Source organism: Calypte anna, chromosome 2 (assembly GCF_003957555.1).
Source record: "Calypte anna isolate BGI_N300 chromosome 2, bCalAnn1_v1.p, whole genome shotgun sequence".
Classification (NCBI taxonomy): Eukaryota; Metazoa; Chordata; class Aves; order Apodiformes; family Trochilidae; genus Calypte; species Calypte anna.
In genome coordinates, this window is record NC_044245.1 from 131,211,484 (window position 1) to 131,238,933 (window position 27,450).

The 27,450-nt window shown below is 40.6% G+C and overlaps 1 protein-coding gene across 1 annotated transcript; it reads left to right on the forward strand.

Annotated features, from left to right (window-relative positions):
* The first annotated feature begins 7,617 nt into the window (after window positions 1-7,617).
* Window positions 7,618-27,171, forward strand: BAALC (BAALC binder of MAP3K1 and KLF4). Its single transcript, XM_030445966.1, is given in 4 exon segments — window positions 7,618-7,736; window positions 7,738-7,775; window positions 23,535-23,704; window positions 27,067-27,171. Coding segments are annotated over 4 exon segments (432 nt in total).
* The last annotated feature ends 279 nt before the right edge of the window (window positions 27,172-27,450 follow it).

Genomic DNA, 27,450 nt, shown 5'->3' on the forward strand with positions numbered 1-27,450 from the left:
ACAACAGCAAACACAGGCACTGTGCAGCAGCCAGTGAGTCAGATGCTGTGTACCAGCCTGAAAGGGATGAAACCTCAAAATATTTATAGCTGCATTTCACGTCTCACTGTAAAATGCATTGGGTGTGGGCACTGGTGTTGTACTGATATTTGTTTCCACCGGGACTGACCACCTCGTCTGAGGAGTCAAAATTTTGGTGGAGTGTTAGGAAGAACCTGCACTGGACTCCATAGTGTTTAGACAGAATAAAAGAGGACACGAACAGGAGGAGAGGTTCTTGCAGAATTAATTGTGCCAAGGTAAGTTTTAAGTTAACTAAAAAAAAATCAGCAGAAGCACTAGAGCTCAAAGGAAGACTCAGACATGAAGAAATGGTTGTGTTGAAACTTAGAAATATTCAAAAGTGCTTATTGAATGGTGAAAGGATCATGTTTGTAATTTTAAAACATTTTAATTATTAAATGACAAAACTTGATTTAAAAATATAAAGTGATTACTCCTAATTGAAGTCTTACCTAAACACTGATAACACAAACTTAATCAGACCTTTCCACTTCCCCTCTCCCTATTTTTCATCCTGTTGGCACTGTAGGAATGGAAACAAAGCCTGAGAAGAGAGAAAACATTGAATTTTGTCACTTTTATAGCTGACTGAGTGGACCCTATATGAATAGAATTAGCAATTCCTCATTTTACAGATCCTTCCTAATGCATTACACAGCTAACAGAGTGTCTGCCTGCTTTCTTTTTAATTGCATTTAGATTTCCCTGCACTGTTGCTTTAGGCTGTTATAGCATCTAATATACAACAAAACAGATGAATTACCTATGAACAGTTAAATGTAGCAGTACCTGCTCAATCTTGTAATTCCCACAGAGAGGAGAATGCATCTGAAGGAAGAAGTCAAAGCTATTTTAATTAAGATTTAGGTATTAGGGCCATAAAATTTCAGACTCACTCTGCCAGGAGCATCTTCAGTGATAAAAGTTTACCCAGTATGATACTTAGTTACAAGAAATACTGATTTCATAACTACATTTTATGATTTACCTTCTTAATTAGGGACAAAGTGTAGTTTTGGAACAGAGTACAAGGTAAACAGGTTTTGATGTGGAGGAGCTCTGCAGAGAGCTGGGTAAATGAGGATAAATCCATCACCACATGGTGCTACTACTCCGTTTGTGGTCTGAGGTTTCCAGCAACGCGGTGGTTGGTGCCAATGTCAGCTTCTACAAGACAATTTGCACTCTTTTAGTTGATTTGTACCCTTCCAGTGATAAACTCAATAGCTCTTTCCTCTGGGGAGTGCCACCCGCAGCTTTCCTGTGTGAACAATTTTGAGCCTCTCTCTGTATTATCCTTGCTGCACTTACACTTAATATCCTTGCTGGATATTACACTTGATTTGTTCTACTCAGGGTCCTTACCCAATTTAAACACTCTCAAAGCCTGGTGCACAGCTGAGATTTTTTTAATGTAAAATAATTTTATTTCTCTATCTGCCAGTTTATTTGGCCAGGTCTGTGACACCAAAAGGAACTGGAGGAAGACTTTCTACCTTCTTTAAGAAGGAAGAGATCTCAGTTTGGTTGTCACAGCCCAGCAGGACTTTGTAGGAAGTGTTTCTAGGTGTGGTTATTATGCCCTTTCAACACCCCAGTGAAGTGAATGGCTATTTACAACAACCAGCAGCTCTCGATGATACAAGACAGACAAATCTTCTTTTCATACCTCCTCCATTTTCTGATCCCTTCACAGGCAAGTATTTGAGAAGATATTTTCCCTGAGGATTCATATGCCTAGCCATTAGCAAGCAAACTATCCCTGTAGCATACCACTTTCCTGCAAACCCAGTATCCACCATCACCCCACACCACATCTGGAAGTATTCAAGGCCAGGTTGGATGGGATGTGGAGCAACTTGGTGTAGTGGGAGCTGTCCCTGCCCATGGCAGGGGGGTTAGAATGAATTTGGATTTAATGTCCTTTTCAACCCAAGCCATCCTATGATTCTATGATCTTCCTATACCTCTGCTGAGTGGTTGCAATCCACTTTCCATCCTTGACATCAAACAGGGTGACACTGTTTCCTGGGTGCAGCAAAAGGTATTGACTCTTCCTTCCCAAGTTAAGCAAATATTCTGGTGGAACTCCAAAATATTTGAACTCCCAATGCTTTAGTAATTAAGTGGAGGCAAACCTAAGATTTGCCTTTCCACATACTGATACTGAAGAGTTCTTTGCACAGAAAAAGCACAATGGGCACTGACCAAACATCTGAGCACATCTGGCCCAATTTTCAGCCACAAAATACCAGTAAGATACCACACAGTAAGGACATTTTGATGCCTGCCAGGTAATAGTTTTCCAGTACTTGCTGGGAAAGTGGATATGCTTGTTCTGATCCTAAACTTCCTGCTCATGCAAAATCTGCAGTGGGTTCACTAGGAAAGTTTGCCTGAAGTTCTGGGAAGGAGTCTGCCCTGTTGAGAAGGGTGGGTCAGCATTAAAGTCCAGCTGTGGTTCAAAGGCAAAGCTGAGAAACCTGGAAAGTTTAAAAAACCATGATATTTTTGTGATAGGACACCACTAGGGGAAAACTCCATGTTGCTGGAGCACAATTATTTGCACTTAGGAATATGGAAAATTATTCTTTTTGGGGGGGTTAATCAAATTTAATATATATTGGCAGGCTCAGCTGGGGTAGTAAGGCATTGCTCTCTGATGCTCTGAATGCTGGGACCTGAGGTTCTGTTTCAAAATCATCTTCAAACATGAAAAAGATGCAGTGGAAGAGTGAATTGATTGACTCCTTCCTGTTTATGACCTGTTTGGAGACATCTTACCAAACCTTCAGCTATAGCTAATACTGAACACCGCTTATGCATGTTTAGAAAGCTGTGAATACTAAACTGAAAACTTTCTTGGTTTGAATGGTGGTATGGGATAAATTAATTTTAATGTTTCCTTGTTGAAGAAAATTAATAATTAAAGAAGAGCAATGTGGATATTATATGATATACACTTGAATTTTTTTTAAGATAAATATTTGAGCAATCCAGGCAAGAAAATGATATTTTCAAGTACTCACAACATGAATGCTTTACCATATACTTGGAACAAATGTCAGGAGGAAAGCTGACTCAAATATACTGTGTGAAAGCTCTGCAGGCAACCTTGCTTCCAGGCATATGGCAAGCTTGGACTGATGATGTTAAGTGGACATAGCACAGCTCATTAATTGTATTTATCCTCAGGTACACAAAATTTCTGACCAGAAAAAATAAGTACAATAATAAATACAAACTTCTCTCTCACCCCCTATGATACTGCTGAACACATCAGTTCAGAGGTAAGTGAATAAACCAGCTTCCTCTTTGCTTTCTGGTGTGAAGAGAAAATGTTTATGAGAAAGTTGGGGGCTTAAAACCAGATTTCAGTGGTGTACTTGCTAAACACCATCTAACAGAACAAGAGGAGATACCATCCAAAAAGCTTCTGCACTTAACACTGATAACAAACACAAAAGCTAACATACAGCTAGTAATGGTCATGGGGGTGCAAAAGTATCCATGTGACCCATTAATTTGGAGGGCATAATCAATGATTGGTCCGACCAAAATTCCATATAGATTTTATGAGGACGAGTGTATTTTAATTATTTTAAACCCATTTTAGAAAAACTATAAATGTGAAATCCCCCAGAGTCCCTTCCCTTGCTCATCCTCTGCCTATCCTATCTCCTTACTTCCTTGTCCCATTTTTGAAGTTGGATATTTTGAAACCAGCATACACAGAGCAAAGGTTACTGACAGTGTGAGGAGGAAGAGCATGGATGCATAGGGTGCCTTGGGCAGCACAAAACCAGAACAGTTGAAATACAGTCCAGGCTCTGCTAACAGGGTCTCTGGGAGACCATCTTTTTGCTAATGATTGATGGAGAGTTTACATTTTACTGCCTGATTCTTCTCCTGGCATGAGGGTGACTGTGGGAAAACAGTCTGTGGAGGCTTAAGGATTCCATGTGCACATCAATATGATTGTATGAAATCGTTTATTAACAACTTGCACTCACTTATCATATCATGCAGGTGGCTTTGTATTCCAATTACACATTCCATTCTCACGGAACCACTCTTCTCACATAATTATTTTCCTCTTCTGTTGCCAATTAAGTTATCTCTTTCCCATTAGCTCATTTTTAGAAACCTCTAACTAGGCCTCAATAACCATTAACCCAGTGCGGCCTAAGCTGAAGTAAGTCGGGATTGCTCACAACCTGTATATTTCTGAACTGTTTCCCCAACAGGTGACATGCCAAATGTTATCCAGCATGACAAATAAAATGATACCTCCAAAAATCGCATTCTTAATGTCATTCCTGCTAGGCCACCTCAGATGCTGAAGTAAAGGAAGAAAAAGAAATTGCAAGATTTCAATTCTTCCCTCACACATTGCCATCAACCTCATCCTGCTCTACACCAGTACCTTGCCACCTGACTTCATCAGGCAGATTGGTTCCCATCTGATTACACCATCAGAGGAGATGGACTCAGGCCAAGGATTTATCTGTTTCTGGGTCTTTTATGTGTTTTTGAGGATGGATTTCCTTTTCTATCCACTTTCTTCCCTGGTATGATTCTCAGTTCAAAATAAAGATTATTGAGTTAATATTCCTGTATAGTTATCTTGCTGTATTAAATCTGCCACCATCAAGTTTCTCATCATCCAGCCTGCATTTCATTGCCATGGGCTGTGGTAATTTGTAGCCACAGCACAGGCCCAGTCACACAACTGCTGCCTACCTTGAAATTTGTTTATTAGCTCAGGATGGAATCAGAGGGGTCAGACACTTGGACACATGGACACGGTGCCCCACACACTTGCCAGTGAGAAGTAATTTTCTCAGTAAGAATGGATTTTGATAAAAGAGTACCTGTGATTGATTTCATTTGACTCTTTTAACAAAAAAAAAAAGAAACCGTGTATCTCTTAGTCTCTTAGATTAATTCAAAAGACATTTAAGAATAACAATTCTTTTATATGGGGAAAGAAAATGCAGTTTTGAAACTTCTACTAGGAATCAGTGAAAATAAAACTAAACCATTCAATTACTAGAGCTAACAAATATATTTTGTTTGTGTTAGTCTTGCAAAAGTTTTTACTTTCAGGTATTTTTAAATTTCTCTTGAACCTTGTCAAACCTTAATATTTGAGACTGAAAATTATCGGGTCTTACTATTGTCCAACTGATTTAACAAACTGATCAAAAATGACACCAGCTGCTTAAATATGAAAGCAGTCATTGTTATATTATTGCTTTTCTGCAGTAATTTTCTCTGTGTTCCACCAAAAGTGGAAATTTGAAATGTGACACCAGCCCCTCTGGAGGGCTTAAGGAAAATGAAGGTGGTTTGATGTTTGATATAATCCTTAAGGATCTACTTTACAGTTGCTGCCTTGTTCCTCTTTAGTGGTGCTAGTAATAAGAGAAAAGAAAGTGAAGGTTTTTTTGTTGTTCTCTGGACAGTGGCTTTTCAAGGGTTTGCAAACTGTGCTAGAAGAAAAAATATATTGGAAGATGAAGTTCCTGCAAGTACAGCTAGAACTGAAATCAAAGTGATGTGAAAGTACATGTACAAGGAGACAGCATTCTGCCAGAGCCCTTCCAACTTGTTAAGTTCAAATGAAAGAGAATAAAAAGACTCCCCTGAGGTTCTGTTCCAGTGTGTATGATCTTTAGTGCTCTCAGTCTAGAAAGTTGCTTCACACAATTACAGTTTGAGACATTGGCTGTTGAGTCATTGACTGGTTTTCATTTGAAGACTCAAGCATGCCTGGCAGTTTTTCCCTGGGCTGTGCCGACCTGAGGCACACACGGTTTCTGGGAAGTGGGATGCGTGCTAGACCTCTTTGTTGGCTTCAGACACCACTGTATTCCACAGCCTTGAGAACTATCTGCTAGTGGGGTAGTCTGATTGAAATAAAATCTTAACTGGAACACCCTTTTTATAAAATAACCCTACCTTATTAACCCCCAAAAAAAAAAACCCAAAACAAACCAAAAAACAACCCAACCCCCCCCCCAAAAACAAACCAACCCAAACAAACCAACCAAACAAAAATAAACAAACAAACAAAAACACAAAAAACCCCACAGTGATGAAAAAGTAGCTGCTGCCTTTCAGATTTCTGCCACGCTGATCCCTGGGACCTTAGTAGCACAAGTACATGGGCTATAAATGCCAGCAGTAATTCCATGTTTTCAAGGATCTCAGCAGATCTCAGAAGGAAAGTAAGGACCTTGTCAATCAGTATTTGGCTGAGAATCTGCTTAGAAATATCTCAATACTGATCTGCTTTGGGGAGAATAATGCAATAATTCAGCAACCCTGGCAGTATGATCCAACCTGAATTAATTTGGAACCAGAAGGTGGTTGGGTTGCAAAGCTAAGGCCTATTGGATTTTCCTAATGATCTTCTACCAGCCTTTAGAAACATAAGCCTTTAGCTCCAGAGAGTTTGTTCTCCTACTCGTAACTCTAAAAACATAGGGAAGTGGAGTTTCTCCAGGATTCCCTGGATGTACCCCTTTAAACCAGCAGCTGGGTTGTGTAATGGCATGCAGTGCAGTACACATTTTCTGGATCACTCTGTAATTTCTCAGGGGAAGAGCTCTATCTGCTGTTCTACTACCAAGTGATTACAGAAGAGAAACATTTTATTTAGGATGAAGTCTCCCTGGTGAGACACAATGATCCCACAGTGCCTAATGGTCAAGGGGTGTGCTGCATCCTTGACAGGGGCATGGAGAAGCAGTTACTGTGATACGAACTGTAACCATCTATCAGTATGACTCAAACCAGTGTCAATCTGTGTCTGTCATTTACATTTCCAGCTACAGCATAAATCATAATCTGATTCACAGGAATTTCAAGTTCTTGGTTGCTTCCTTAAGTGTGTATGCAAGAGGAAAGCGTAGAAGTTTCTCTGGAGCTGAGCACTCAGTATTGCATCTTCAGTTCCCAGTAATACAGCAACAAAATAAGCTACACCAAGAGTGGAAGAAAGGCTCTGGGGTGAATGCTTCATGTAGCAGGATGCAATACCCAACAGGGGTACCTAAATGGAGTGGCAAACCAGGCCAGAAGGAGTGCTGTGTATTGTTAGCTATGGCATAGCCTGTATGTATAAATCCTAGGTGGATACATCCCTGACCTAGGGAAGAAGGGAATCTCGCCAGCCCGAGGCGTGTGCCCACTGCGGCCACCCCCGCCCTCCCGCCCAGCCGGGCACGGGGGAGAGGTCGGGGACGGGCTGGGGGGCGGTGGGATGAGAGAGAGGAGAGAGGGAGGGAAGGGGGTAACGGGAGGAGAAGGGGAGGGGACAGCCAGGAGGGGGTGGAGAGGGAGCGGAGCCGGGGGAGGAGGGATGGGGAAGGGGGACTAGTGGAGGTTATAAAGCCGGGGAGGCGGGGGAGACGGGCGAGCCAAGTCGGGGAAGCCGGGAGAGCGGGGCGGGGGCAGAGGTGCAGGGGTGCAGGCAACCGTGCCGGGGGGGCCGTGTCTGGCGGGGAACGATGCTGCTCGGGCGGCGGCAGTGAGCGGGGAGCGGCCATGGGCTGCGGGGGCAGCCGGGCCGACGCCATCGAGCCCCGCTACTACGAGAGCTGGACGCGGGAGACCGAGTCCACCTGGCTGACCAACACCGACTCCGAGAGCCCCCCCCCAGGAGGGCGAGGCCGGTGGCCGGGAGCAGGGCGGCCCGCGGCCCGGTGAGTGTGTGCGTGGGGCGGGGGGAAGCTGGGACAGACAGACATACATATGTAGATACATGCACACCTGTGTACACCCACCTGTCTATCGGCTTTACCTGCTTTTCGGAGTCCGCCTTTTTCTGTCCCCACCGAAGGATGTAGGTGCCCAAATCTGGGCATGTAAATTCCGCGGGACCGCCGCGGCAGCCCCCGCCTTGCTCTCCCCCTCCGCCCTCCACCGCGGTCCCCGCCAGCGCTCCCGCAGCAGCCCTTGCACCCTGCGCTTCTCCCTGAGAGCTGGTCCAGTAGCGAGAGACCTTCCCGGTGGTGCTTGTTTATAAGAGAGCACAGAAATGCCACCAACTATGTAACAGCGTCACCAGAAGGGAAGAGAACTTGGTCTTTCTTGCTCTTTCTGTGAGAGCAAGAAAAAATAAGCTTTTTTTTTTTTTCGCTTTTTCTTTTTTTCGCTTTTTTTTTCCTTTTTTTATTGCTTTTTTTTCCAAAACAAGTCATTTAGGGAACAGGTTCAACCCTTCTTCCACACTGTGTCCAACTGGGATGAAATATAGAATATAGGTCAAATGGTGGGCTGCACAGGAGCTGACCTAGAAGTCTGAATTTCTCACTTCTTGTCAGCATGAGGCACATTCTTAGTTGTGGACCTCAGCTGTTGCAGCAGGGACAGAGGTGGGAAAGGGAATGAGGAGCTCTCGTCTGTTGGGGCCTTTAAAATATTCTCACAATTGTTATATATTGCAGTGGTATGTAGAAATCTCATGCTTGGTACAGAAATTCACCATGCTAGATGCTGCATGAAACATAGCATGAAAATGGTGGTTGCCCCAGATAGATTATATATATATATACACACACACACACATATCGCTGCATACAAATCAGTAAATGCCTGTGGGCAGTTTTAGAGGAAAAGAAGTAGTTTTGCAGACTTTTATAATGAGCGACAAAGCACCAGAAGAAATTATGAAAGTGCAGTAGTGAAAATTCACAGACCAACTGGAAGAGGGAGATGCTGATATGCTGACCAGGATATGACAGAGAGGGACAGAAAGGGTTTATGTTGTACATCTGAAGGCTAAAGGAAGACTTTGTGTCACATGTGTAATTATGACCATTTGAAGGTGAGTTAGAATATGAAATGCTGTGCTAGACAAGGTTATATAAGGAATGTTAAGATGTTTAAGATGACCTACTTGAATAGCAGGTTGCAGTCTTGTCTCTAGCAATGAAGGCTGAAAACAGCAAATGTTACCTCTGGATCCAGTTTAGCATTATCTTAGTCATGTTTACTTTGAATTCGTGCCTAGACATAAGCAGAAGCCAGATAATCCAAAATTTGATATTGAATAAGAGGCAGTAAAGATGTAGATCTTCTTCCTAGTAACGGGGTAATTGAGTTTGTGTTTACAAGTGAGAATAGCAGAGTTAGGGAGAACAGGAAAATTCTCAAGTCTAATAGGGATTGATTAGGGTAAGAAAAACTCTTTGCAAGAAAACCCTGCAGAAGGGATTAGAGAGGAGGGGAATAAGGAGAGGACAGACTAGGAGAAACAAAGCAAAGACTGGCAGGACTTTAGGAAAGACAAAATTAACCTTTCAACAGCGATGGTGGCAGCAGCTCAAGGAACCTGAGGAACAGATATTGGCCCTGATTAGTGCCTTGAAAGCCATAAATTACTTCACTCTGAGCTGTGGTAGGGTGAGGCTTGAGGTAGGAAAGGAAAAGGAAAAAGGAGAAATACTCCAGGGAAACAGCAGGTTCAGTAGGTTTACAGATGAAAGGGAGGGGAAGCAGCAATTGGAGGGGCAAATGAGGACAAGTATGGGTTTAAAATGTGAAGAGGAAAACATTCCTTTATTGTGAGAATAGAAAACTACCTAAGAGTGAGGGACAAAAGGAAAGAATAAGGGATGGAATAAGAGCAGGATGGGGAAGTGGAGGAGACAGGACATGACCATGCAGTCCCGGCCCATGTCAGGGAGATTGGAGCAGATGATCTCTAAGCTCCCTTCCAACCCAAGCTGTTCTATGATTCTGTCACTGGCATAATTGCAGGTAGGAAACTTCTGTAACTGGGACAAGGAAAAGGAGGAGGCAGCTTGGAAAGGGGGCACCAGCCAAAGGCAGCTGTGGAGAAGAGGCTGAAGTTGTTCTTTGTAATTTTTTTGTTTGGAATAAAGTGGTGAAATTATTTGAAGAGAAAGAATTGGAAGTGGGATGAAGGAAAGATATCAGGAACAATCCAAAAGCAGTAAATGATGGCTGTGATTGTCAGCATGGTTCAGTTAAGTGCAAAACCCAAAACTAAATGATGGACATCAAAATGGAAAGAGAGGTAAATAACTTGGGGATGAAAGAATATAAGGTATACAAGATCAGCAAGTATATCAATGAGCAAACAGTAACTACCTTACATTAATCTTAGGAATCTCATCTCACCCCAAATGTCATTGTATGCTCTTTTTGCCAGACAATGTTTTTGGCTTTCTGTTGTTATTGGAACTGTATATATTTGTGTAGCTAAATGTTTGTATCTTTACTGAAGCATTTTGAAAGCTAAAATGCTAAATTTAGAAGGAAGTTATGAGGTTTTGAAATTTTTCCTTCCTATTTCAACTGATCCTTTTTTAGAATCTTTCTTCATTTTCCCCCTCATTTGCACTTATTGTTAATATTTGCATCCATTTTGATGAAGCGTATTGCAACCTTCCTATTTTTTACAGGAAGACACACAGGACAATGTCAGTTGTTGTAACATATCTAGAGTAAGATAGGCAACTTTTCCTTGGCTCATGGCAAATCACTAACAGCCAGGAATATGGTGGCAGCAAGCTGTTGTACTGCACTTCTGAGGCTTTGATAATGAGCAGGTAAATTGATAAGGCTGAAGAGGGGTAGAAAAGTAATCAAGAGCTTCAGGAAGCACTGCAGGTGTTGAAATTGAAAGACACCTTCTGGAAGGTAAGTGTATGTACTGTTCACAGGGTGAGTGGCTTCTAGGAGGGAGGAAGAAAGGAAAGACCCTCAGTGAACTCGTACAATAGCCCAGTTTCTCTCAAGAACATCCACTGCTATGTAAGCAAAGAACATTTCACAGGGAACAGCTCCTGCGTAGGCTGCAGCTGGGGGAAACAATAGATTACATTTCTGCTTAGTAACCCTTCCTTGCTCTTTGCAACCCTCTGCACAAATTGCCCCCTCTTTTCGAGGGCCTGATTCAGCTAAGTGGAAGTGTGAGCACAAGTAATGACTTTCTGGGGAAGTGAGAATCTGCAGGAGCAGGTGAGTCTCCAGGGCAGTCAACATGCAAAACATGTACTAGCAAACCACAGGGGAAAGGGTGAGTTAATAAAAACCTGCACAAAGATGGTCAAGTATTTTGGAGGGCTTTTGCATATTTTGATAAGTTACGTAGGGTTAACTTGGTGATACATGGTGTAAGCTACTAGCTTAATATGCATGATTTCCTCCAGTACTGTAAAAAAAGTTCTTTATAATCTTTATAATTTTTATAATCCCAATCAGTAGCAACTATAACAAAATTAATGATTTGTCTAAAGTAGGCTTAAAGTAATCCTATTTAATTTTTTTACAATTTTCAGTGACTAAAGTTATCTGCTGTATTCAATTTTTTTAAAAAAAAAAAATATTTTTTTTAGTTTACTGTACTTGAAAGACCCTCGAAATGAATAAAGCAGCATGTTGTCTTCTGGTCAGAGAGACCTTACAATCATGATTTACCTCACTGTCTGCAAACTCTGTAGGACTGGATCTATCCCTACTATTTTCCAACGGTAACCTGCACAGTAAGACCCCAGTCTTGGCTACAGATTGTTACTGAAATGCAAATAAAAATAATTTTTAAATGATGTACCAACAAAGTTAAAAAAGTATTCTGTTGCATCAGAACTGAGAAGCTGAATATTGATTGCCTAAGGAGTAATTTGTTTGGTGCCTCAACTAATAAAACATTTAATTTTTTTATCATTACTTGACTCACAATACTGGCTGAGGCTTTAAAGCCAAAGATAATTGGTTTTCATTTTGCACTATTTCTATAGCAAAATCTTTTCTCCTGAAGCGTATTAAACAAAAACATTACCCAGATCTCACAGAGATTAACTGGATGCACTTGGAAGAACAGCTTACTCATGACTCAGCAAATGTGTGTTCAGTCAGGGGTCTGCCAGGAATGAAATATGCAATTTAGGATCAGTTCATTCCCTAGTGAAGACATTTGCAACAGAGCTATTAAATAGGAGCAGAATCAAGTCCTTTGTAAAATAAATAAAGAAGATCAGAGGAATGCAGGAGAACTTTTATCAGTATGTCATCATCTGGTGAGGTAACAGTATACTTTATGTAGTTGCCTTTAATACAGTTGCATCTTTATGAATAATTCTTGTCTTAAATGACTGGCTGCTGCTGCTCTACTATTTTGTGATGTCTGACAGCTGTGGGAGGTTTTAGAAACCAGGTTCAACTTTGCAGTTAGTCTCTGGTCAAGACTCAGGATGCGGAGTCTGGGGCTTCAGAGCTTTCAGAGAGAAGTTTTTGAAAATTGCATTCCCATCCTCTACACTGGGAGAGGCTGGGAGCAGGGCTGAGCAAACAGTGGTTGCCATAACAACGGGGACTGGTGCTGGCTTGGACCACAGCTGCAGCCTTTGGCTCTTACATTTACCAGGTATACATCAAGTTATGAGCTCAACAGAAGTGCGTAAGTTGGTTGTGAATGAAGAACTTGTTTTGTGCAGCAGATGGTTTCTTGTAAATTGGACTGCAGAGAAGTATTCAATAAAAAAATCTATTTTAGGTTGAGAGCCAAAGAGGGATCACTTTTGCTAGTGCATGGTATGTGTATATCTCTACCTCTTGTGCTCTTATGCCCATCTACTACTGTTCTTTTATTCACAGGTGGGTTCAAAATCCGGTATGTTTAAGAAACAGTCATATCAGTGATTGTGACATGATCTCCTCAGGAGATCACCTTATAACAGTTTTGCAGTAAAAGTGAATAAATGCAGCATTTTCCTGGACTGTAGACATAGTACAGTAATTCCCTATTCCATCTTAGTCCAGACCTTAGATCTAATGGTATAGTATTTGCTAAAGGATCGCATTTTAATATTGTTTCTGGATTTTAATTGTATGATCTCTGCCATTTCAGTTGTCACTAGCCTCTCCGGGTAGTGTGGTACTGAGGAAACCTTTTGAAATTACACAAAAGGGGGAATAAAATTTAAAATAGCATGTGGGATGTTTCGTAGAGTAGGGAGAGAATGTTTTTTAATCTCATTTTTACCACCTAGCTTTCAGAGAGCAGTGTTCTATGTGCCTGCTCAACTTTGTACACCAACTTTTTGTGTGCTGGCATTTATATGGATGGGTAACAGACCTCTCATTTATGTAAAGTCCCTCTGTAGGGTTTGTGTAGGTGCTTCCACTGCACAGGAAAAAGATTGAGTTCATAGCCTCTGAAAATTACTTTTTTAAAAGCATGCTTTGGTAGGGCTGTTCTTCAAAGGCTGTTCCTCTACTAAATGTGGAGGTAAGGAAAGGAATGGAAAAGCCCAGAGACTCTGTAGCTTCAGAAGAGTCAACCATTCCCATGTGCTTTAGGGACTTCTAGTTAGATTTTCACAGCAAGTGTACAGGTGAGGGGTGGGAAGGGTTGCAGGACAGAAGGGAAATAGCACACAGATTCACTGCCCATCTTTGTGCCTCCTGCAGAAATGGAAAAAAAATATAACAGGTTTTGCCTGTCAAAAAGAAGACATTTCTGCATCAGTCTTTGGGACTGATAAAGAACCTTAGGCAGCAATAGAGGAAAATAATACAATTAAATGCCATTTTGCACTAACACCATTCTGTGTAATTATACGCTTTTTGAGTGGTTTATGTATTTTTTTTCTGTTGATGCAGTAACAAAGTTACTGATAATTGTTTGGCCCATAAGAACATACTAAGCAACCTCTCTCCACCGCCTCTAAAGTTATCTTCAAATGAGTATTTTATTGATAAATAACAACTTATATAAAATAGGAAGAATCTAAGCAAGTAAAATTTTATTAACATTATCAGACATAAGTGATGGATGAGAAAATTGCTTATAATATGAGCCTTCAGCTTGCTGTTTTGTGAGATGTGTTAGACTCAATTGCTGGAAAAATTTTGATCTTGCTTAATGGTAGGTGGTTAGTGTCATTAGTCAGCAGTGTTCCCACTGTGGGAAGCCTCTTAAAAGGTCCTGGTGTCTCAGGGGGGTGCAGCCTCCCTCTGCCCCTGCAGCAGGAGGGGAGGGCAGGGACTGGGCAGGGATCTCCAGTTCTCTGCTTCTTCCTTGGCAGCCTCTTCCTTGCAGTTTCTGCCTCTAGGATTCTCTTAAAGCACAGCAAAAACTGTGAAAAACATAAAAAAAAAAAAATTAAAATATACCATGATCATTTTTCCATGAGGTCTCTTAGTGTCTAATTCCTATTTGGCTAATGCCCAGCAGACTTGCCAGATCTCTCCTGCAGTCTATAGCAGATCTGCTGGGTTTGATCACCCACAGCTTACCCCAGAATAGTCATTTACCCACAGACAAAATAAGTGCATTGGAAAATGTGCCTGGGCACTTGAATTACATGAAAGACTTTCCTACCTGACACAGCACCAGAAAGGTTGTTGAGGATCAATAGAGATGATTTGCAGGAGAGACAATGTGGTACCTTCTGAGTAATTTTCCAGCTGAAAAAACCCAACACCCTTCTTGCAACTCTGAAATCTTTCACAGGAAAATTTTCGTAGCTCCTGAGAGCCAAAGAGCTGTCAGTAACTACAGGAGAGCTGTGTCCCTCTGCTTCTGCAGCAGCAGTGGGGAGGGCAGATGGGGAAAGAGGGAGAGTGTCTGAAAGGGTCTGAGCAGTGAAACTCAGCAGCAGGGCTTGCCAGGGACAGGTCCTGCCCACAGAGTGCTCAGATGGAAATTGCTCTGCAAAATCCTTCTTGTTGAAGGAACTCTCTGATTTCTCTGATTCTACTGAATCTACTGAAACTCTCTGTTCCCCTCTGTCCGTTCAGGACATTTTAAAATTCTTTTTTTCTCAGGGATGAATTTACCTTTTTCAGCCAGTTTTAATCCTGTGTTTGCCAGTTTAGCAATGTATAGTTCAAAATAAATACTTAAAAATGAAATTAGCTTTAAGTGAAGACTCCTGCCAGTCTTACAGTAGAGGTGTAATATATTTCATACAGCACAGTTCAGAGTGCTGTGTTTTCAGTTTCCCCATTGAGTGCATGTTGCAGTAAACCAGCATTTAAGAGACAAAAATTGTTTTCTCTGTACCTTTAGTCAGGTACAGAAATATGTTTCTTAATAGAAACAGAACTGATATTGCTAGTTACACTTTTTTCTTAGGTATTCCTGCAGTTTAAAAACAAACTAAATTGATGACAGTTTAAAGAAACTAAGATGCAAAGTAGGGTTTTCTCTTAAATCAAAACACAGCCACGGTTAAGACTCAGAAATGGAATGACTGAAGCCATAGATTTATTGTAATGCTTGGGTGCTGGCTACTGAAGAGGAAAATAATCACCCAAGCCTTCTCGTTATTGACTGATTTTTAATTTCCCCAGTTTCCTAGCACTGTATGCAGTCGTGTTTCTGTTTCTGCATGTTTCATCTGGATATTGTCCTCCCCGTGTTTCCTCTCACAATTGTCACTCTTGTGAACTCCTGGGATATCCCAGGTGAGCCATCAAAACTGTACAAATTTCTGCTGCAGAAGTCTGGTGCCAAGGTTCTTTCTGGGTGTTTACACTGTCTGTGGAAAAGATGAAAAAAATTACTAGACTTAGTAGATTATTAATGGCTGATGAATTAGGCACAGCTACTGCCCCCTTTTTAGGATGAACACTAAATGTGGACAATAGCTTTTTTACATGATAGATATGTTAAGCCAAAGTATTTTATGATTGCATTCATACCTGCCATGTCTAAGCCAATTAGGCCATCAGTATCCTTTCATCTATTCATAGGCTGTAAGACTGGAAATTGCAGCTGGCCATACAGCCCACTAGGTTTTCCTGAATTAATTCCCATATGGAGCATACCCATATGGACATACAGACTTGTTTAGAGCTTTCCAGGGACTGACATTTTTCCTGAGCCTTTGTAAATAAGGCCAAGAGCTACTCACTCGCTGTTAAACTACATTTCTAGCATCTTACCTGAAACCTTTAGCTTGAATTTCCAGGTGCTGAACTTTGGCAAGTAAAACTGAAGAGTCATTTTAGCTCAAGTTCCATGTACATATAGATAGTTTTCATAAGGATTTCTGTTTAACCTGCCTAAATATTTTTGTTGCTCCTCAGTATGATTAATTGAAATTATTTTATCTCCTCATCTTAAAATTCCATGCCTGATTAGCTAGGTAATTAGTATGATAATAATACTTGCTATTTCTGTGTAAGAAATTAGTCTAAAACATGACGAGTGATGTTTTATTACCACATTCTGAAGGAAACTAAGTGAAGACGGAAAGACCATATGAACATCTACAAATTTAAGTCACTGTTCAGAACCTGTCTCCAAGCAGGACAGGTACAGCTGTGCCAAGGATGGTTCAAAGAGGGCTAACAGTCTGCTGCTTGTTTTCCACCCCACACAGTACTTCCCTGTAATGGGAACTTCATCCTTTTTGTTTTAATGAAAGGAATTGAGCCAAAGCCAAGCACCTTTGGAAGACTGGCTCACTTGACTTAGTTTGGATGTGAGGTATTGTGTATGGATGGTATTTGTTTTAAGGTGTTTTTTCATGGGCAGTACTTTTACATGTGGAGAAGCAGGTCCCTGCACTGCTTGTTCTTCTAAAATGCAGTATTATGTAAAACACTTCAGATGTTTGCAATTTATGTGTTAGTTTTTCACTGAGGAATGAGTGATGTTTGTGGCACACTATGTGGCACTGGTAATTTACTTAATCCATTCCATCTTTTGATTTTGCTGGGCATAAGATGTATTCAGCCTTCAGTCTCTTCCAAAATGTTGCCAATTCTTATTTAAGAATATAGTGATAATTCAGTTCTTTCCTGTTCCAGTTATTAAATTTGTATCTTCATCCATCAGGCTCTGCTCTCTCTTTGCCATTAAGTCCTTCCCTAGCACCCTAATTACAATTCTTTCAAGTTCTTTCCTGTGTTCCCTTCATGGTCAGGTTGATTCACCTGTATTCTGCTTCTGGAGTTGATTTTCCAAGTACTAACCTTTGCCTTGAGCTTTGACATGATCACACATCATTATAGGGTTGGTGTTTTGCTTTTTCTGTTAGTTGTAAACATAAATTTTGTATTCACCTTTCATTTCATAGGTATGGTTGCAACACTGCAACGTTTTTGAACCAGTTGGGTGTACCATGACTCCATATCATAATTTGAAATAAATATGCATATGCCTGTGTCTGGGAAATGAGGCCATGTAAGGAATTTTAAGCTTTGTAGATTTAAGGCTGCCCTTTTCATAAAATTCTGCTTGTCTGCTGGAATCCTTGAATACCCTCTAGCAGAGATCTTGATATTGTAGTAATAAATCTGATCAGACTTTCAGAACTCCTTATCCTATGCTCATTTATGCGTGTGCATGTTAAATTCCAGTTTTATAATATTTTTTACATTCCTTCTGTCTAACAAAGAGGAGCCTCTTGCCTCATTTCAAAACAGCAATAGTAGAAGGAGTTTTGAAATACACAAATCTGTAAGATTCTTGCTTGTTTGATACTCAGAAACAAAGCAGCAGGAGACAGGAAAATAAGCAAACCATCCCTCCAAAGCTGTCGCAAAATGTAGTACTTGGCTTTGAATAGAGAATTTCCTCTTATTTATCCCCTACTTCCCTTAGAGCTGAAAGTAAACCAGATGCCTGCTAAACATAATGAGGAGGCTGTTCATGCTCTAGGTCAAGCTGAGTTCAAATAAGCATCTGTGCTGTGGAAGCAGAGAGGAAGCCTCACGGCCCCCCTTGGATGTGAGCTGCATGCCAGGGCACAGCTTAGCCTTGACTGGGTCGGGTCACCTTTGGAGGGATCTGCTGTGTGTAGAGGGATTCACATCAGGAGAAGACATCTCCAGCCTTGTCCCCAGCCATGAGGGAGGAACTTCTGTGGCAGCTCTGGAAAGAGACTCCACAGAATTCCCATGGCTGATGCAGAATGTGTAGAAGATGCAGATACAGTTATTTTGCTTTGCTTTGCTTCATCATCTAAATTTAGTATTAAATTAGAGTTCTGAGAAATAATTCTGGATTCTCTGATATCTGGGCAATAAATTTATTACATTTTTGTATTTTTGATTGACTATATACAAACATTGTTTCTGATGGCATTTTCCTGCTGCAGCAGGTCCTCCCTCTGCAGATCTTTTGAACCCTTCACCCTGCCTTACAAATCCCCTCTCTGATATGCCTGAAAGTTTCTGAATTCTTTCCTGTTAGGGAAAAACACTATTGAAATTTTCCTGAGCACCTGGCCTCATCCCTGAGGCTTCTGCTTTGGAAGAAATTACTCAATCTTGACTTTTGTCATGACCTCCACTCTGCTGATTTTTGATAGTACACTGTCTTTCATTTCTGCAACAAAAAGTGCCTACCAGCACTCAGGCCTGCAGATATATCCTTTTCCCAAACACAAATAGCTACGATTCAGAAAAACAGGTATAGAAAACATGTATTTCAGTGTTCTCTATCCTTACTATCACTCTGTAGCATTAAAAGCATGAAAATGATGGTTAAAAAATATCCAATATATACATTCTTCCATAGTTGCTATGGAAGCAAATACATGTTGTGATGATGTTCATTTGTCTTTACCACGAGTCTTCTTACAGTATATTTTTGCATGATATCTCATTATCCTTGCAGTTTCTAAAACAGAATCTTATGCATTATTCATGAGAGAACAGCCATGATAAATAAAGCAGGGTGTTGCTGAACCAGAAAATTGAACCTTACTGGTTTGTTCGTAGTCGGTTCCAACGATGTAAATTTAACATCCTTATCAACAGCTACCCACTTCAAACAAATGTGGGCTTGTTATTCGGTAGCAGAGCATGTGACAGAACAGGGTTCACAGCACTGGGTCAGATCTAGAGCCTGTTTGGGTCAGGATTCCTGTCCTGTTTTGGCCACTACCTGCTGCTTTAAGATCAGGCAGGAGAAGATTCTGGCAAACACACATGGAATAATTTTCTCCAGAAAGGTCTGATCCTTTTGGCTAAGATTAACTTTGCTTCTGTACTAAAAGGCTTTGTAATCCTTCTGAATTTCCTGTCAGCATTAGCTATGACAGCATTGTTTATATTTGTTAGTCATAGACATTTTCTGTTCAGTTTTGGTTCTCACTAAAATATTGCTCATTTGAGAAGGTCTTTGCAAAGAGATGCAGGCAGATCTTCCTTCTTCCCAGCTGTGGTTTGAGAAGTTTCCTGTAGTCCTGATGACTACCCCTAAATGTCATTATTTGCTTCCTTCTCCCATTCTTGATCATTTGCAAATGCATATTAGCTTTCTAATACATAGAGAAAACCTAGCAAAACTCTGTGGGAATGTCTCACCTTTATCTTTTGCCATGTGCAAACCTGACCCCCAGCTCTTTTTTACCCTCTCTGCCAGCTGTCAAGCCACAACACTATTTTGCTTTTTACTCCAGTTTCAATTTCACAATCTGAATTATTTATATCATTTTCCCCCTCTTCACATAATCTGTATTTTCATATTAAAATCTTATTAGAAAGAGTTAAATCTTAAGAGGGAAAATTTCCTGTCATCTTTATGAGGTACCCCCATAAAGAATCATTTGAATTCTCAAGTGTGACTAGGCTGTATGAAGAACTATGGCAGCATCTACATATTGCTTGTCCTTGATTTTGTTGTCACTAGTGCTGTGATTATATAATAGAAGAAATTGGAAATATATGTCTAAAATTTACTTTCCATGTTTTACATTTTTGAATTTTAAAATACACAAACTGAGAGGTTATTTTCACTGTCACCATTTGGTCTAAATAATGATTTCTTAGTGAAAGAGATTTTAGAAATAAAGTTTCTTTATGTAGGTTATTAGAAATCAGACAGTTACATACCATCTTACTCTGGGCCAGCAACTTCTTTAGAAGTCTCTGGGACACTGTTTTTCCTGTAATGCAACAGGAATCAATCCTTAGTGAATCCAAACTAAAGGGGTAATCACCAACAAAACACATCCCCCGACTCAGGGGTGTGTGGGACTCTGAATATTCCTGCAGAGGATGCAGATGGCTCAGCAAGGCAGCTCAATGAGAAGAACAAGTGTAGCTGGATGAGGGGGGCTTGGTTGGGTTTTGTTAGACAGTGAACCAACCTAAGCTGCTTTGTGCTGCTTGGTTTTGATTCCTGTGCTGCCTCCAAGGCTTTGCCTGTCCCATTGCTTGCGTCAGTGGGTGATGAATAAAGTCTGGGCACTGATCTCAGTTGAAAATAGTCCTTTTTTTCTCCCTGGTGCTGGTGAAAAAAAGCATTTGTTGAACTGCAGCCGAAAGGACTGGTTGGACTGGTAAGTAGAGGAGTCAGCTGGCCTGTGCAAACTCACAAGACAGTGAAAAGGAAAAAGCAATGTGTGGGAAAGCAGATTGTTCTAAGCATCTTTCTTGCTGGATCTATAGACTTGAATTTATGAGCAACAGGGCTGCTGCTTTGGTATTCCTGCATCTATTGAGAACTCGTGTATGTTCTTTTTAAAAAAACCTGTTTACATGAAATCAAATACCTGTCTCTTGTCATCCATTCCTCCCCAAAATGGGAACAGCCTGGCAGTCCCCCAAGCCCTGACTGCCATTCCCAAGGGAAAATCACCATCACATTTGTGAGAGTTTTGTGATCCCCCAGAAACTCAGGTTTTGGGAATGGAGCTGTAAGAATATTCCAGGCTTGCCAGTTCATTTAAAAATAAAATCCATGGATTTGACAAAGCATTGTGACTAGAATCTGCTCCTTTTCCTTGGCCTCAGGAGTCCCACAGACTTTTGGCAGGGTTTGTCCTGGTAGAAAACATAAGAATGAAAAAAACATTACTGGATCCATTTGTGTAAATTGCTACTGAAGCTTTACAGTGAAAGACTGAGGTGGTTACTTACCAAACCCATGCTGTTAGAATTACATGAATGTCTCAAATTTAGCTTGGTTTAAAACCTTGCTAGCTTGGTTAAACTTTGCTAGCTTGCAATTCTAGATTGTACAGAGAGTTAACTTCTTCATTTTTGTGCAGTGTGGCAACCCCCAAATAGCAATGCAAAAATACTTGCTATTTAAAAAGTAAACATGTTCCTAATCTTTTATTTAGCATACTTTCCATTTTGAAATCAGAATTGTGTTATATATCTAGGCTATAAAACAGATGGCACTTTATGAATTGCCAACAAATCTGTGCTTTTACTTCCACTAAGACCATCTCACTGTAGTTTCTGCTCAGTGCTCATACATAAAGAGCAAGTCACTGAAGCCTTTAAACTGTTGCCCACTCTCAAAGTCACCTGTTTGCCAATTAAAAATGAATCTAAAAGTTTCTTAACTTCAGAACAGCAAACATATTTTGGAAAAAAATGTAGCAGCTTTTTGCACTACTAGGATACCTTGGTATTGGTGACCCCTTGGTCACCCATATAAAAATGTAGTGGGAATGACTGGAAGGCTCTGATGCTGATACCTGGCTCATTTCTGAAAAGTACTGCAGTGCGAAGTACGAGGACTCTCTGACTGCAAACTGACAGAAGGCAAAAATGAACAATGGATGCCATTTTCAGGACTGGAGTTTTTTTCCATCATCCTCCAGAATACATTGATGTAAGAAAAATATTTTCTGTGAGGCACCAAAAGGTGTAACACAATCTGCTACAATTGGGCTTGAATAAAGTGCCTTTGCAGCTGAGAGAGACTTCTTCAGACAACTTTGAGGCCAGAAGGCCAAAAGGACACGGAGTGGAAAGTAATTTAGTAGGATTACTCCACAGAAGGAAAAACTCATAATTCGTATGTGTTTGAAAGATCCAAGATTCAGTTAATGGAATTAGTATGTAATGCCTTGAGTGGTTTGCCTGTTCAAGGCTGTGCTCAAGCTTGTTCTCACAGTCCCACTTCCAGGTGAAGCAGCAGACTGTGGCAATGCTCTTGACTCACACATGGATAAGTGCCTCTCCAGCTCCCTTCCTGCCAAGCAGTTTTGTCTACGATACCAGTCTGGGCCACTTACTGTTCTGCACCAAGTCATTTTTCTGCCTCTCATCTTGCACTGTGGAGTGATAGGAAGACCAAAACCACAAGGAGGTGTGGGCTTTCAGGAGATGCAGGAGGCTTGCCTTGTGGGAAGTTGCCTGTAGATGTATGAGGGAGAATATTAGGTTTTCTATCTGGCAGAAAAAGACTGATTTTTTAGTACTTTTAAAAATTAACTACAGTGTAACATTTTCAAATTACAACTCAGGGTTTTTTTTATATCAAAAAGCATTGTTCTTAGTGACCACCACTATCAGTTAAACTGTGTTAGGAAAACTCTTAACACCATCTTCTGACTGCTGTGGGAAATGCAGTGACTGGTTTGTTCCTCAACTTCATAAGTCTTACTCAGCTTTTGATGTTTTAAATATCAAGACTTTGAATCTTTGGTTGAATCCTTATAGACTTTAGTTACTGCTTTTGCAGGCTGCTACTGATATTGCTTTGTACTGATAAAGCAGCTTTTCTTACAGATTTCTGGGGAAGAATTCAGGACTTACCTTCCTTTTTAAAACCCTTAGTACTGTGCTTGAATTCCCACCTGATTCATGGCAGAAGGTTTTGATGACACAAGGCACACTTTGAGTAGCAAAGAAATATAATTTTTTTTTCTTCATAATTTAATTTTCCCTCAGTGTCTGTGACTCCTTGCTTCTAACTCCAGTTTTGACACCAGCATTGTCAGTAATTTTTTTCCCCATTTGAACATAAAGCTGGTTGTAAATGAACTTCAATAAAATTGAAAGCTTCAGCCATGCACCCCACTTGCTCTTTGTATTTGATGTTGCAACCATTTGCTAATCCTCTGCAATCACCATAAATGACAACTGATTTTTTAATGCAGTAAGATGAGAAAATTCTTTTAGGCTAGCCAATATAATATTGAACACAGCATGCCTTATCTACACAGCTAGAGCAGAAAGCAAATTAATCATTTATTTGATTGTGGTAGTTGAAACAGTATGAAATATATTTGTCCTTATTTTCTTTCTTCAACTTCTGATTTTAAAAATGTTCAAGGCAATAAAGGGAGCAATCTCTTAATCTTTATCTGCCTCATTTTTATCAGGCTCATCTGCCATGATCACCCCTTCATTTACTGGAACTGAGACAGATTTAAGGTGAGCCCCTCTGGGTCCTTAGTTAAATCCTTGGTCATGCTAGCAGCTGTGTGTGTGGATAAGTCAATGGAGACCTGCAGGTGGCCAAAATGCTACTGATACACTGCACTCATTAACCAATTTTCCATGTTTTCTGTGTTTCAAAGAGCAGTGGACTGTAGGAAGAAGGCCAAATAATGGCAAGTATGAGGATAAAGTTGACAAAGGAGATAGACTGCTCTTACTGTAGTACCATACAGCACCTTCCATGACCTGCACTGTCACAAAAGAAGTGGAGAAATAGAGGAAAACCAGAGCTGCAGTTACAAACTGCTCCTCAGTATTGATCATCCATTTCCATGTGTCCCTATTAGGTGTTCTGGAGGATGGAAAATCAGCTCAGACAGGTGTAACTACAGCATCGGCCACAGCTGGATCACTGAACACCGAGAAGAGGAATAATGGTGGTCCCCAGTGTGCATACCCCATGGTCCATGGCACAGGTCCTATGGCACAGAGACAGAATGGCTTTAAAGCAGCAGAGGTAAGAGTATAATTATATTCCCTGATGCTCAGCACTAGCTGCAACCGGGTCAAACTTATTTTTGTGGCAATCTTCCTCACTTCAGTCAAGCTGTATTTAATGCCTTGGGATAAGAGAAAATGGCTGTACCACAGCTGCAGCATGATTGAGCCCAGCACCTCTGTGAGGGGTCATGGCTGACTGGCCACAAAACTGAGGGTATAGTTGGTAACTGGAGCGACACACACACACTTTTTTCCAGAAAAAACACATTTATTTTTTCCAGCTCAGTCCAGCTGTGGCTGGTATTATGCAAATGATTTAATTATCTGAAAGGGAACGTGTTTGTTCTAAATTGCTGCTTTGCTTAAATTATGTGCACTGCTTGAACCCAAGTTCATTCAAGTCTGGATGCAAAGCCTGAAAAAGTCAATGGGAGTCTTCAATAACTTTGCAGGTCTTTGGATCAGATCCTAGCCCCTCTATGTTGTAACAATAACAGAAGAAAACCTAAGGCAGACTGGCTAGATCAAAGCCCAGACTTCTCCTGCCCTAGCTGCCTACCTGCCTGTGTCTCACAGGTTTCCACTTGCTTCCCTGTTTCAGTAGCAGCTGCTGCAGATTCATATAACCCAAATCCTACTGTTTGGTTTTGGTTTACTGCTTGCTTGGTTTCTTGGATGGGAAGAATTCTCAGCATGGTCTGTGGTGGAAGTGCTACGCTCACCCTATAATGTGCTGTCCCCTTTTGGCAATCACATCCTTAAAAGACAAATTTAAAGCTGGGGTGGGGGGTTATAAAACCCTGTAGCAAATGAAAAGGGTAATTTGGATTGAACTTCATCTTGCATTTGCTAACAAACAAACATTGGTATATGTGTGTTTGTTTCATACTTTCTGCACTTTTGTGGCACTGAAATATTCCCCAGTGCATGGATCCTGATGTATTTTCCCACAAGATACTGCAGATTCAGACATTCTACATCAGCATGACTTCTAGAACCACAGATTTGCTGTAAATGAAAAACAGCATAAATGTGCATTCAATAATTGCCTGTCATAACATTAGCCTGCAGAGAAAAAAGGATTTGTCGGGTTGGAGATGACTGAATAGAACTAACATAATTATTAATCCACTTTGAAAGAGACTTGGCCACACATGAGAATTATAGTGTATACCTGATATGGCTGAAGAAAATTGTTTGTTCAATTTTGTAAATGACAAAAAAATTACTTCTGTGTTTAGACTTACTAGGAAGTATGTGCAGATCCCCACAGTGTAATAATAATGGTGATAATAATGTGAATGTTGACTGTAATGGGATTTCTCAGTGATGTGTGTGGTTTTCTGACCTGGGGCCCTATGGCTTTGAATATATCCTCCTCCTTTTTCCAGCTGAGACACATTCAACATATGTATCTGTACTGTTGCAACCCAGTGCAAAGAAAATTTCTGATGAGAAGTAGGGTATTTACATTATTCTGTGAATTTACTGCAGGTGTCTAAGAAAGGATGGTAATTTGTCTAAACTTCTTATAGTCAAAAGGAAATGTGTTTTCCTACAGTGGAAGTGTAGGATCTAAGTTAGGCTCCAGCTCTGGTTTGCCATTCTGAATCTCTGCTTCTCCATTGATTGCTGAGGGAAGCAGAAGATGAATGGGTTTCCAATTTGGACACCTAAAGTTTAGATGCCTACCATGGAGAATGTGACTATCCCTCCGATTCAGAATGTGCCAAATGTATTCATCTGATTATTCACACAGATTATAGTTTTTCTTTTACCTCTACATGCTGTGGAATGCTACAAGACACAGCACCTGCTGCTCTCAGGAAACTTCTGTTCTACCACCAGACCAGGGGGTAAATTGCTTTGCCTGTTTCTCATTTTCACAGGCAAACAAGCTCTAGAGCATCCTCCTGCCTTACCCCACCCTCAGTTACATGACAGGGTACAATTTGTAGTGTTGAAAGGGAAGGGTTTGGCACAGGTTACCTTTGGGACATTTTAGTATCCTCTGATGAAGGTCATGTCAAAACAACTTGTAGGTTATAAGTGATGCTGCTGAAAGGATCTATAATTACAGTGAAGGAGATATAATGGTCAAACACCTCAAAAGCAGTATCCAGATTATGTCACTGACTGACAATAACCTGGCTTGAATTCCATCATACGTGTAGTCTTAGGGAAGTCCTTATGTGAACAGGAGCATTGAGGGAGTAGATAGCAAAGCAGCAGGTGTATTTAGGCTGCAGAAATGCGAAGTGACATTCCCTGGCAAACATGATTCCCCATTTCTGCCCTCATACCATCCTCTCCTGTCAGTGGAAGCTCACCAGACATTATTCCACTTGGCATTACTACCATGTCATAGATGTCTAATTTACCTGACATTCTTTTCACTTAAAACTGTCTCGTGAAACACTGAAAATACAATAATCAAACACAATTACTCTGTGTTTTTATCAGCCCAGTTCTGAGTGTCCTTTGCTGGAGCAGTTTACTGTTAATAAACAATACAGTGCATTGCTTATGGCAAGAAGCACACAGTCTGGGAGATAGAGAAGGATCAGCTTAAATGAGGGGTGTATTTACATGCCTCAGATTGACTTTTTTTAATACTTGGCAATACTGATGAAGCTCTGACAGGTAGATGTTTTAATCAGGTCTTATATGCAGGAAGAACTAGGTGTTATTTTGGAACTATTTTCGTTTAAGAAACATAAAGTAGAGAAAATTCTGTCTTCAACTAGTCACACTCAGCTCCTAGAGGCATCAAAAACAACATCTGATTTCCACTTCTGGGCTCAAACCAGATTTATTTGCTCTGCTTTTGGAATACATGCATGCAGAGATCACCATAGCCAGGAGGGTTGATGCAAAGTCTACTGATGTCCACAGCCTTTAAAACATTATAAAAGGTTGCAGAATGAGAGTTGTTCCACATCACAGTACTGTGTGAAAAATGCTGGAGGCATTCTTATTACTAAGTAGAACTGTGTTTATAAATCAGGAGGTAGAGAACATTTCCTCTTGTCCTGTTGCTACAAAAAATAATTTTTTGGTTTTAAGGGTCTCAAGTTTCACCTTGGAAGGTTTTGGTTATATATTAGAAGAAAATTCTTCACAGAAAGGCTAATTAAACACTGGAACAGGCAACCCAGGAAGGTGGTTGAATCATCATCCCTGGAAGTGTTTCAAGATGTGTAGATGTGGTGCTTAGGGACATGGTTTAAGCACTGGACTTGGTAGAGTTTGGTTATGGTGGGACTCAATGTTTTTAAAGGTCTTTTCCAATAAGCATGATTCTGTGGGATTCTGCAGTCATCAGTGACTCTTTGTGCTGTCAATGTGAACTCACTGTACTGTTTAAAACTTTTACAGAGTAAATGGGACGCACAGAAAATGGCCACAAAAGAAGTCAATATTCATGTTACAAAAAGTATCAGACAAAGCGACAGAAGGAAAACAAAGAATTGTGTCAATTAATGGAGCAAAGCCTAAGTGAGGATGGACCTAGCAATGCTTCACTGCACTTTAAATGCCATCACTTGCTAAAGATATGAAGATCTCCAGAAGTTCCATGTTGAATACAGCAGGAAGCTGCTGCTGAGTGCCTTGAGAAACATGTCTTGTAGAAACCAGCTGTAGACTCTGTACAATGTTCACATCTCAGTTGTCATACTCCAAAATTCAAGCCATTTGGTTTCTCTTATGTTATCTTTTATGTATGTCCTGCTCTGCACTGCTATTAGGGTGAGGCTAAAT